The 12707-nt window shown below is 45.6% G+C and overlaps 1 protein-coding gene across 8 annotated transcripts in view; it reads left to right on the top strand.

The window, feature by feature from the left end:
• Positions 1-12707, top strand: part of PPFIBP1 (PPFIA binding protein 1) — a 138095-nt gene that overhangs the window by 112341 nt on the left and 13047 nt on the right. For all 8 annotated transcript variants that reach the window (XM_082255339.1, XM_082255340.1, XM_082255338.1 and 5 more), the window contains 5 exons: positions 1384-1525; positions 1710-1841; positions 8722-8872; positions 9996-10107; positions 10492-10580. In XM_082255339.1, the coding sequence (XP_082111465.1) occupies positions 1384-1525; positions 1710-1841; positions 8722-8872; positions 9996-10107; positions 10492-10580 (626 nt within the window). The remainder of the gene's footprint in view (positions 1-1383; positions 1526-1709; positions 1842-8721; positions 8873-9995; positions 10108-10491; positions 10581-12707) is intronic.

Raw genomic sequence — 12707 nt, 5'->3', positions numbered from 1 at the left:
TTTAGAATAATCTCCTGACTCTCTCTCTCTCTGACCTCCTTTTATAGTTTGTTGTTTTTGGTGTTTTATTAACTCATGACTTACTAAGAAACAAAATAATATTCATTAAGCCTTCATTGTAATTATTGCTGGTGAGGATCAAAAGGTAAGGGAAGTTCTCTATACAATGCAGTGCTGGATGCAACTAGGAAAAAATGTTGTGCAACATTCCCAGAGCAGCCAGTTATGTATATGCTTCCTTTCTTCCAAGATTTAATTGATTGCTACAGAGCTGGAAATGTTTATATTCACTACAAATCTAACAGTCACGTGATTTTTAAGAATACATGCATGTTTGTTACATGTTATCAGCTCATACATTTTAAACCTTTAAGTTCTATTTTATCCAGGTATACCAAAAAAGCTTTGCAGGTCTAACCTTCTGCCTTTTCTTGTGTTATGAGAGCTGTCAACACAGGCCCTGGCTGGTGTAAACATTGCATGGTTTTCATTCAACCTGTTTGCTGTCTGTACTGGTTCTGCAGACCAGGACTGAGAAAAAGGATAGCACTTGCTCCAGAAAGGCATAAATTATGAATATGTTGCACTACACTTGTGTATTCAATGGAGATAATAAATGTTCTGCCTATCCATCCAAATCAAGTTCTTCAAGACAGGCAACTGTGTAAGGCAGAATGCACATTAGGAACAATCCCTGAATCCTACCTTGTCTCTTGAATATGGTCAGGAGACATGCAGTCTGTACAGGAGCTAAGCAAAGGGGCTTCCTTATTCTAGCAGTTTGCGGTCTGCTAGGTTTACATGAGTGCATTGCAGCAAAGAAGTCATCATTTATAACTCCTGGCATTGAAGGCATTGAATCATCACATATGTGGAGGTGATGTGTTTCTTGCTTTCAGCCCTGGTCTGTTGATAAGCTGCACGATGGAAGAGGTAGGAAGTTGTTTGCAACACTTCTTTGTGTGTGTGTGTGTGTGTGTGTTTTCTGTAAATCTTTAGATACATTTCTGTACCTCAAAGAATCCATTTTCCTGCAAAAAAATAAAAAATACTTCTGTTTAGATTTTACAGTTCCTGAAGCTGTCCCTGGCGCCCACCCTAGTAGTCAGAGAAGATATGGCCTGTTGTGGTCTGGCTGGTTTGCAGTAATAAGAAGATGGCTGGTGTGGGGCTCTCCTCCCACTACCCCCACTGTACACTACATTAGGGACAGGGAGAGCTTCAGAAGCCATACCATGTAAACATAAGCCCCAAGTTCCCAAGATACTAGATAAGGAACTGTTGATTTACAGGAAATACTTAATTTATGAGCAATTATTATAGAAAAGATAAGTGAAATTTTGGGTTACCATTGAAACTGATTTTATTGTTAAATTCTCACAGCAGAGACAGAGAAGGGGTCTGCGGATGCCTTGGACTTGGCAGTTTCCTCCCCTCGTTCACCAGATGCAGGAAGCACCCATAGCTCTCCATCTTCACCAGATTCTAAAAAGAAGCCTCGGGGAATCAAAAAGCTGTTTGGGAGGTACCTGAACTTTACAGCAGTGCTTACAAATTTTCATTTATGTAAACTGATCATGGAACTTTCTGTTTCTTCTATAAACTGTGTTTGACCATTGAACCACCCAGATTTCTCCTATAAAATGTGATTACATTGATCTGCAAGATTGGAATGCTCTATATTGGTCTATATTTTTTTTTTTTTCCAGGCTGAAGAGGAGTCAGTCTACCAATTTAAACCAAGACGATGACTACCCGGAGGAGGAGTTCAAGAGGGGAGGGACCAGGTCCACTGCCGGGCCAAGATTGGGCTGGTCCAGAGATCTTAGTCAAGCACACAGGTCTGTTCATATAGCCTTTCTGTGAATCCTTAGTGAAATATAGAAGAGTTTTGAAGGTAATTCAAGGATATGGTAGTTTTGACTCCAGGAGAAACGTTTTCTTATATATATGCAATTTGTGTATCTTTATACATCTGGAAGTGAGGGACCAGGTCTACTACCAGGCCAAGATTGGGCAGATCCAGAGATCTTGGTCAAACACCCAGGTGTGTGCAGGGACAAATAGGCCACAAACCATACCAAGACTTAAAGTGCTTTAGGTATAATTAAGGGATGCATCTGGCGGTAAGATCATTGCACTTTCATTGCCCGAGTCTGCATATCTTCACAAGGGGGTTCCACTCTTCCATATTTATTTTGCATTGAGTAGACCAGAGAAGTGTTAAGACACCATGGTGGGTGGGGCAACTGAAAACTTTAAAATGGGCAGGAACAGAGCCAGAATTATGCTGTTGAGATCTCAGCACTGCTTTCCTAAAAAGTTTGAAATATTTTGCCACATGATTTGAGTGTAAACGGTTTTACCTGCAGAAAACAAATTTAATACATGCATCCCGCCACACAGAAATGGTCTTGGTACAATAATAACCAATGATCTTACCTTTGTTCTTCAGTTTGAGGTGGTGCTATACTATTGTAAGAAAACCTCAGCCTGTTCAGGACTGGGCTTTAAGGAACTCTTGGAAGCTACTCCTCAGCTGTTCCTTTTACACAACAAGCCTAAGCTGGATACACACTATACAACTTTCGTTGTTAGATTTACTTTAGATTTACCTTCAGCCATGTAGTGCAAGGGCCTGCCTGATTGCAAACAAATTGAAAGTGTTTAGGTTTGACGTCATATTGTATGGTTTTGGTAAATCTAAAGGAAAAAATCTAAAGAAAATTGTATTGTGTGTATCCAGCTTTAACTAGTTTAACTAAGCTGCAGAAAGATGTTAAATGGCTTGGAGCACAGACCTTCCTTTTTATCTGTGCAATAAATTGCTTGTTTACAGAAATGTTTATTACATATAGCTATGTTCAGCTCTATTAAAGTGCAAAACAAACAAGCAGCAGAAAATTAGTGCCTATTCCACCATATTAAATACTTCATGCTTGTAAGAGCCCAAACAGAGCTTGAAACATTGCAATTTTATATGAAGGGCTATGCACGTAAACTTTCTGCAGCTTGCTTGTTTTGCACTTTAAAGTATATGTAAACCCTCACCTTGTAAAACAACCCATTCATTTTAAAATAGAAATGAAAGGTAAAGCAACTCTTTTGCTCATTGACGGACACAGCTCCTCATCTTCTTGACTACGTGGGTTATACTGCCCCTAGGCAGAAAAGAACTGGACTACACCTATGGGGCAGTCCCAGGGGGTATACTCCTACTCTACTATAGGTACTCAATTTTTTCCTGCCTAGTCAGGAGTAAGGACCTAGTACCTTGCTGGAATCTCTGGTCCTGGCTATTTTTTTTTTTTTTTTCTTTTAGGTGGAATATTTTCCTCTCTTTATTTTGTTCCTGATGAGGATCTGCATTGGTCACCCCCCATCTGCCCCCCCCCCCCCCCATGGGGTGTGCATACCATTTTAGGTGGGTCTGGGGTGTTGAGCTGGCGATGGGGGTGGGTGGGGAACTTTTAACTTTGGGAGGGGGTTGGGCCAGGTGGGGGCGCCTGCCAGGACCCCTTCTTCTTGTTGGGATTGTTTTTGAGCTCCTTGGGTCCCCTTCAGGAGCCACATGGTGCCGCCATTTTCTTGTAGCTTTTTATGCTACAGATCTGCGGCCATGTTTGTGTAGCCTCGGCTGCCATTTTCTTGTGGTTTCCCATTGAAAATAGCGGTGGCCATATTTTTGAAGCCAGATGGGCGATGCTCGGCAGTGGGACCCCCTCCTCCTCCCCTAGTGCTGATCCCTGGATATTGCTCTTCCTGATCCCTGCATGGTGTGCAGTTCGTTGAGGTAAGTGCCTGATCGGTGGTGGCGAGTTTTTTGTTGGGTTCCCCTCTCCATTAATTGAGTCCCTAGAGCAGTGGTCCTCAACTCCAGTCCTCAGGGCCCACTAACAGGCCAGATTTTAAGTATTACCTTGGGGAGATGCAGACTAGAGTACTGCAATCACTGAGCAGCAAATTATATCACCTGGGATGTATTTCAGTTATCTTGCAAACCTGGCCTGTTAGTGGGCCCTGTAGGTCAGGGTTGAGGACCACTGCCCTAGAGCATATTTCACCACCTGATACCCTCTCAGAGGCTGCCGGGCCTCCCGGTCCTGACAACTGACTGCACTGATGGCTGCCTGGAGTCCTTGGTGTCCAAGGTAGATTTGGTTCTCGGAACACGGGCTAGCAAAAGCATCCCCCTCCTTCACCTGCTTCCTCTGTCTCATCAGATCCTGAATCTGATTCGGCCGCTGCAGATGCGAGTTACCCTTCTGGGTGCTTGCTCAGATAGTGAGGATGATTCCTCTGCTCCTCTAGTTGTGCATGAAAAGACGCTAGTGGATCTGCTGTTTGTATCAGTGAGGGAAACCATAAAGATGGAGGATGTGACTAACGCAGCATCAGTGGCGCGGGTCACCTTTGGCACCCTCAGGTCCTCCAAGGTAGTGAAGTTCTTCCCCTTTCCAGCTTTCTGACAATATTGTCACAAAACAGTGGGGTGCCCAAAATGCACTTTTGCAATCCCTAAGCGTTTTGTAATGCAGTTCCCTTATGAGGATTCCCTGGTTTCCAGGTTGAATAAAGTCACCTTAATTCCGGTAGAAGAGTCACCGGTCTTTACAGATCTGGCTGATGGGAGATCTGAGACCTTGACCCGCCATATGTTCACTGTGGCTGGTTCGGCACTTCTGAGACCTTGACCCGCCATATGTTCACTGTGGCTGGTTTGGCACTTAGGCCGGACTTTACTATTGCCCGGGTGTTGCGAGCTATGACTGAGTGGGCAAAATTTCTACGCCGGGACCTGGAAGGGGAACAGCTCCCCCCCCTGCCTTTGCGGAGCTGGCGGATCAGTTGGTCCAAGGGCAGGGCTACAGTTTCTGTGACGTCTCTTTGGATGCCGACTCCCTTGATTTCTAGACTGTCTGTCCCAGCAGTGGTCCTGCCGCATATTATCTGGCTGAAATGCTGGTCTGCGGACCAGGCCTCTAAGAAGGCCTTATCCGATCTTCCATTTGTGGGTTTTCGCCTGTTTGGAGCTTCCTTGGATGACGTCATTAAAGGCCTCACAGGGGGAAAGAGTACTCTTCTTCCACAGGCTTCCAAGAGTAAGGAGCCCTGTTGCAGACAGGAGCCTTTCTTTTCGGCTCACAAGCGGACTTTTCGTCCCTCAGGGTCTCAAGACAAGGGTTCCAAGCCCTTTAGGGCCTCCGCCAGGGGTTCTAAGAGGACCTGGTCTGGCAAGTCACGAGCGGGTTCTGCCAGACCTGCAGACAATGTTTCCTCTGCATAAAGGGGCGCCCTCATCTGTGTCTGGGGTGGGGTGATGTCTTTGCTGGTTTCCGGATCCGTGGACCTTCCTGATACAGGACAAGTGGGTCTACGAAGTAATTCGCTCCGGCTACAAGCTCAAGGTTCGATCTCATCCTCCAGAAAGATTCTTTCCTTCCAACCTGTGCTCGTCCCTAGATTAGGGGATCTCTTTGGGGCAGTACCAGACTTATTACTTCAAGGGGCGATTGTTCAGTTCCGACATCGGAACGTTTTCAAGGTTTTTACTCAAACCCTTTTTACAGTTCCCAGGAAGGAAGCCGAGGTACGTCCAATTCTGGACCTTAAGCCGCTAAACTGCTTTGTGCGGGTACGGAAGTTCTGAATAGAATCCATTTGCACGGTAGTGGCGTCCCTAAAAGTGGTTGGTTTCCTCACTTCAATCAACATCAAGGATGCCTACCTTCACATCCCAATATGTGCCGGCCACCAGCGCTTCTCTACTTTGCCGTGAGCAAGGAGCATTATCAGTTTGTGGCGTTACCCTTTGGCCTCGCCTCTGCTCCTCAGGTCTTCACAAAAGTATTGGCCCCAGGGCTAACATTGTTGCGTCAGCGGGGATCGCGGTACTGGGGTACCTGGACGATCTCCCTCTTGCGAGCAGAGTCTCCGACTTCTCTTCTGGACAACTTGAAGATTACTTTGCAGGAGTTCGGTTGGATTCTGAATCTTCAGAAGTCTGCTCTGGTTCCGTCCACCAGTGTGGACTATATGGGTCTGACTCTGCCTCGGCCAGGGAGTTTCTTCCTCTGGAAAAACTCCAGAAATTGCTGGAGGCAATTTAGCTTCTGCTGTCCAGCAGACGGTCATCTTTTCGGACTTGCTTGCGGGTGCTGGGCCTGATGGTGTCTAATTTTTGAGGCAGTTCCATTTGCTCAGTTCCACACGAGATCTCTGCAATAAGAGATCCTGATAATATGGAACAAGAATCCTCAGTCTCTAGGTCCTGTTGAGCTGGAGTATGAGAAGGTCCCTGGTTTGGTGGCTTCGTTCTCCGGTACTTTGTCAGGGAAAATCTTTTCTTCCCCTGTACTGGACTGTCGTCACCACGGATGCCAGCCTGTCTGGTTGGGGAGGCGTCCTCGGGACGGATTGTGCCCAGGGGGTCTGGACTCGGGAAGAGTCCAGACTATCAATCGATGAACTGTAACTCTGAGCGATCATTGTTTGTCTGGATCATTATACGATTCGTCTTCAGGGGTGTCCAGTATGAATTGTTGGACAATGCCATGGCTTATGTCAATCACCAAGGGGGTACAAGTGCCTTGGCAGCTCGGGAAGTAGCTGATATACTAGGGTGGGCAGAAAGTTTTGTTCCAGCCCTCTCTGCTGTGCACATTCCGGGGGTGGTAAATTGGCAAGCGGATTACTTCAGTCGACGGTTGTTGGAACAGGGGGAATGGTCACTTCATCCGGAGGTGTTTCATCGGCTGTTTCTCCAGTGGGGTACTCCTGAGGTGGATCTGTTGGCCTCTCGTCTCAACAGGAAAGTACAGAGGTTTGTGGCACAGTCTCAGGATCCTCTATCCGATGCCACAGACGTCTTAGTGGCTCCTTGGAGTCGGTATCGTATCAGTGATTCCTACACTCTTAAAGGCTAGAAAATCTATCTCTAGAAAGATTTACCATCGCACTTTGAAGACGTACATTGCATGGTGTGAGTCTCTTGGGGTTCACCCTCGCTCCTTTTCAGTGGATCGAATCTTGGCTTTCCTCCAACAGGAGGTTGAGCAGCGCCTGGCCTTGAGTACCATCAAGGGCCAGGTTTCGGCATTGGTGGTTCTCTTTCAACGTCCATTGGCCACACATTCCTTGGTGTGTACCTTTCATCCAGGGAGTTCGACACGTAGCTCCTCCAGTGTGGTCTCCGTGGATCAGTTTGGTGGTGTCGGTTCTCCAGAAGCCTCCTTTTGAAAATAATTGGGAGGTTCCCCTGCTTACGTTGTCCCAGTAGGTGGCCTTTTTGGTGGCTATTACTTATGCGCACAGGGTGTCAGAGCTGGCGGTGCTGTCTTGTCGTTCACCTTACCTGGTGGTTCACAGGGATAAGGTGGTTCTTCGTCCATGTCCGTCGTTCCTTCCAAAGGTCATCTCTGATTGTCATTTAATGAAGACTTTGTGTTGCCTTCCCTGTGTCCCAGGCCTCAGCATCCTAAGGAAATTGCCTTGCATTCCCTGGATGTGGTTCGGGCAATCAGGGTATACCTGACCGCTACGGAGTCTTTTAGGAAGTCAGACTCACTATTTGTCCCCATGGATGGACCTCGCAAAGGGTTGGCTGTTTCTGCTGCTACCATTTCCAGAAGGATCAGACAGACAGTGATTCAGGCTTATTCCATTAAGGGTCAAGTTCCTTCTTTCCCTGTTAAGGCGCACTCTACTCAGGCGCTTAGTGCCTATTGGGCCTTCCGTCATCAGGCGTCATTGTTGCAGGTTTGCAAGGCGGCTACCTGGTCATCTGTGCACACGTTCACAAAGTTTTATAAGGTGGATGTGTTGACTTCTGCGGATGCTTCCTTTGGCCGCAAAGTTTTGCAGGCTGCCATTTAGAGGACTTTGATCTCTTTGAGGGTGTTTTTAATTTTTTTTTCACATGAGCTCCAGTTGTTTTATGCTTGAGCTCCATGTTACCTGGTTGGCTATGTTTAGCCTTGGGAAGTATTTTTTCTTGCTGTGTCCCACCCCTCATGTTTGACACTGCTTTGGGAAGTCCCACATAGTCAAGAAGATGAGGAGCTGTGTCCGTCAATAAACATCAGAGAAATGGATTTCATGGCAAGTCAAAGATCCCATTTTGTTCCCCCTTTTTTTTTATAAGTGATTACATATTCTCTGTTCTCAGCTGCATAAGAATATGGGAGAGCTAGGGGAACAGAAACAGCAGGAAACTGGTCTTCCCAGTAAATGGCTGTGCGGGGAGGGCATGCCTGCGCCAGTCTGATCATTGGAGGAGAGCAGGCTTAGTTCTCAGCACAGCCAGAAAACTCACCGCACTATGCTAACATGCCTAGTGTGGTCATTTTTTTTTTTTTTTTTTTTAATTGCAAAGCAGGGGGACTGAAAGGATCAACAGGTGTTTCACACAAAGGAAGCAATACAAAAAGAACACGATACATTATCCTACAAGTACATGGTACATCAGGCACTATCAGGAATATGAAATTCTGGGTTTAACTATTTTTTAATGGGCCATATACTTTGAACACTTTGTTATACAAGTCCTCAGTGTTGATGGCTTTTTATCACATTAGAGATTTATTTTAATTTATGCTATTAGGCTGTTATTTAAAGTAACCTAAAGTTAAGTAAATTCCAGTCCACTGCCTATCCAATACCTTGTACATGTAAATACGAAGCTGTAACCTGAACTGTGTAAGTGTTATTCTGATCCTGCAGTGATTTGGACACGCCGTTTGCCAAGTGGTCGAAGGAGCAGGTATGCACCTGGCTGAGGGACCAAGGGCTGGGAAGCTATGTTAACAGCTGCAAGCAATGGATTGTCTCGGGGCAAACGCTACTGCATGCGTCCCAGCAAGACCTGGAGAAGGTGAGGCCGGACCCAGTCTCTGCAGAGGCCCTATTGTCAGTAATATACCATAACATGTATCTATACCAGCTGGGAACTGCCAGCAAAGCTACATAGTGGAAATGGCTACTTAATAGAAGAAAACAAAATCCAGTATATAAAGTTGACCTTCAAGCAAAAATAGTTTAGTTCAACTATATCTTAAAACAGAACTCCATCCAAAACCTGTTTTGCTCTGGATAAAGGACAGGAAGAGCCACTCCCCTTCTGTCTTGTCACAGGGAGAGGAAGGGAGGGAAAATCTCCCCATTGGGATCACAAAAATTTTTTAAAAAAGCCTGACAAACTTTAAAGCTGAACGCCGTTAAAGGCAAAAATTCCAAATTCACAGGGCATGTGTCTTCTTACTTGAATCTTGGGTGATTTACTAAAACTGGCAAGTGCAAAATCTGGGTCAGCTGTGCAAAAAAACTTAATTGAACAAGCTGAAGTTAGAAGCTGAATGGCCACTATGCACAGCTGTACCATATTTTGCACTCTCCAGTTTTAGTAAATCAACCCCATTGTGTATTTTTTCAGATCCGTGCAGTATTCCAGTATATAGTGTTGCCTCTGTGCAGGAGCTTCCTGCAATAAAGACCAGTCACTGCTTCTCCCTCTCCTTGTGCAGAATGACTGGTCTTGTCTCTGCCTCCTCCTGTACTTTTCTGCAGGCAGCCTGTAGTGGGTGGAGCCTGCTGGACAAATTTTGATTCATGTATAGGCACCCTAGTTATACTGAAGTCGCTCTACCAGTTGACTACTGTACAACCAACCTGTCGGGCTTTTCCTGATTGATCAGTGCCAGCGGAGAATGCTTCCCGCGGTCAGAACAGTAGCGCAGTGGGAGGATTCCCCTATCCACATTTAATGTGTGGTTAGGGGAATCATCCTTTTTTTTTTTTTTATCGTTCAATATCCTGGTTGAACCAAAATGTATGGTCTGCCTTACATTGGAACTTTTTTCTGAGCAGCAAAACATTGGTGCTTTGTTTAGGTGATGAAATCATATTTTGTAGCCTCTATCATTCTACTTAATAAGAAAGGTTTGTAAGAAGTGTTTAACACTGAAATGTTTTTCAACGTCGCTGTCTTATCTCTTTAGGAACTGGGTATTAAACACCCATTACATCGGAAGAAGCTTCAGCTGGCTCTGCAGTCCCTAGGATCTGAAGATGACAGTAACTATGGAAAATTGGACTACAAGTGGGTCACACGTAAGTCATTTCTTTTGACTTGTCTTTATTACTACTATTCTTTATGCCCTGGAGGCATCCTGGCTTTACCCTGCAATACTCGGTGGGGCCATATCCTGTGTTATCCTTTCTTTTCACAGAAGAGCCACCTAGGAATTATTTTAAGGGTGTCTTGAGCATGTGGTACCTCTTTTGGGTTTTGCTTCTTGTAGGTTTCACTGTTGGGGAGTTTCCTCTGTTTTTCCAGTTTTGGTGACATGACCAGGTAGTGTAGTGTGATTTAGAACAAAGAATGAACATTGCTTTTAATAGGCCCTGTAGCATCCCAGGTTGTTAGACATCAGATATTTGTTTTTCCTTTCTGATACTGTAACTTGGTAACAATAATCTTTATGGATTTTCTAGGGTGGCTGGACGATATAGGGCTCCCCCAGTACAAGACGCAGTTTGATGAGGCAAAGGTCGATGGACGAATGCTGCATTATATGACCGTGGTAAGTTTCCTCACTGCTTACATTTAACCACTTCAATACCGCGTCGTAAAATGACGGCGGCAGAAAGCTTTTGTCGATTTGGGCTGACGTCATATGATGGCGGCCCGGTCTTGCCGCTACTGTGCGCCCCTGGGGGTGCGCAGCCCGGCGATCAGGGATGAGGCTCCTCCCTCGGACATAGCCCATCCCTGATCAAGGTAAACAGCCAATGAAAATTGGCTGTTTACCACGTGATCGGCTGTGTCAATCACAGCCTATCACATGAGCGGCACCAGCACGAGCCGCTCGTTCTCTCTGCAATGCGCGCCCCCGGGGCGAGGCTCTTCCCTCGGACAGAGCCAATCCCCAATCTAGGTAAAGAGCCAATGAAATTGGCTTTTTACCATGTGACCGGCTGTCAATCACAGCTGGTCACAGAATGTCAACAGAGAACACGGTAACTAGCTGTTACCGTGTTCTCCTCCTCACACACTGCTCCTGTGTGAGGAGGAGATTGTGGTAACAGCTAGTTATCGATTATAGTGCACCCCAAAACACACTGTTTGCCCCCCCCCATAAAGAGGACCTGTCACTAGCCCATCAAAGTACCTGTCACTAGCCCATCAAAGTACCTGTCACTAGCCCATCAAAGTACCTGTCACTAGCCCATCAAAGTACCTGTCACTAGCCCATCAAAGTACCTGTCACTAGCCCATCAAAGTACCTGTCACTAGCCCATCAAAGTACCTGTCACTAGCCCATCAAAGTACCTGTCACTAGCCCATCAAAGTACCTGTCACCGGTCCATCAAAGTACCCGGGCACCTGTCACCAGCCCATCAGGTACTCTGTTGACAGGTACTTGGGTACTCTGTTGACAGGTACTTGGGTACTCTGTTGACAGGTACTTGGGTACTCTGTTGACAGGTACTCAAAGTACCCGAGTACCTGTGACCAGAGTACCTGTGACCAGAGTACCCAAGTACCTGTGACCAGAGTACCCAAGTACCTGTGACCAGAGTACCCAAGTACCTTTCACCAGAGTACCCAAGTACCTTTCACCAGAGTACCCAAGTACCTGTCACCAGCCCATCAGGTACTCTGGTGACAGGTACTCGGGTACTCTGGTGACAGGTACTCGGGTACTCTGGTGACAGGTACTCGGGTACTCTGGTGACAGGTACCTGTCATCAGAGTGCCCGAGTACCTATCTGCACCCCATCAGATTACCCGAGTACCTCTCTGAAGCTCATCAGAGTACCTGAGTACCTATCTGCAGCCCATGCCTCCTAGATTATGTGTTGGGGTGTTTGCTTTCCAAAATGGGGTCATTTTGTGGGTGTTTCCATTGTCTTGGGGTTCCAGGGCCTTCAAAAGTGTGATAGGTTGTAATGAAATTATATGTGTAATTTATGTTCCTAGAACACCGAACGGTGCTCCTTGCATGTTGGGCCTCTGTATGTGGTTATGCTGTGACAAAGTCCCACATATGTGGTATCGCCATACTCAGGAGGAGTAGTAGAATGTATTTTGGGGTGTCATTTTTGCTATGTACATGCTATGTGTTAGAAATATCTTTATAAATTGACAACTTTGTGTAAAAAAAAAAAAAAATGCGTTTTCATTTTCTTTCCACATTTTCCAAAAACTTGTGGAAAAAAATTACTTGTTCAAAAGACTCATTATGCTCATAGAATATATGTTGGGTGTTTGCTTTCCAAAATGGGGTCATTTTGTGGGTAATTCCATTGTCCTGGAGCTCTGTGCCTTCAAAAGTGTGATAGGTCGTTAGGAAATTATATGTGTAATTTATGCTCCTAGAACACCTGACGGTGCTCCTTGAATGTTGGGTCTCTGTATGTGGCCAGGCTGTGTAAAAGTCTCACACATGTGGTATCCCCATACTCAGGAGGAGTAGCAGAATGTGTTTTAGGGTGTAATTGCAAGTATGCATATACTGTGTGTGAGAAATAACTTGTTGTTATGACAATTTTGTGTAAAAGAAAAATTATTCATTTTCCCAAGAATTGTGGGAAAAATTACAACTTCAAAAAACTCACCATGCCTCTTACTAAATACCCTGGAATGCCTACTTTTCAAAAAGGGGTAATTTAGGGGGTTTTGGTACTGTCCTGACATTTCAGAGCCT

This window comes from Pelophylax lessonae, assembly GCF_965119305.1.
Source record: "Pelophylax lessonae genome assembly, chromosome: 4".
In the NCBI taxonomy this organism is placed as follows: Eukaryota; Metazoa; Chordata; class Amphibia; order Anura; family Ranidae; genus Pelophylax; species Pelophylax lessonae.
Note: the sequence above shows the minus strand (reverse complement) of the source record. Positions and strands in the feature narration are given on the sequence as shown.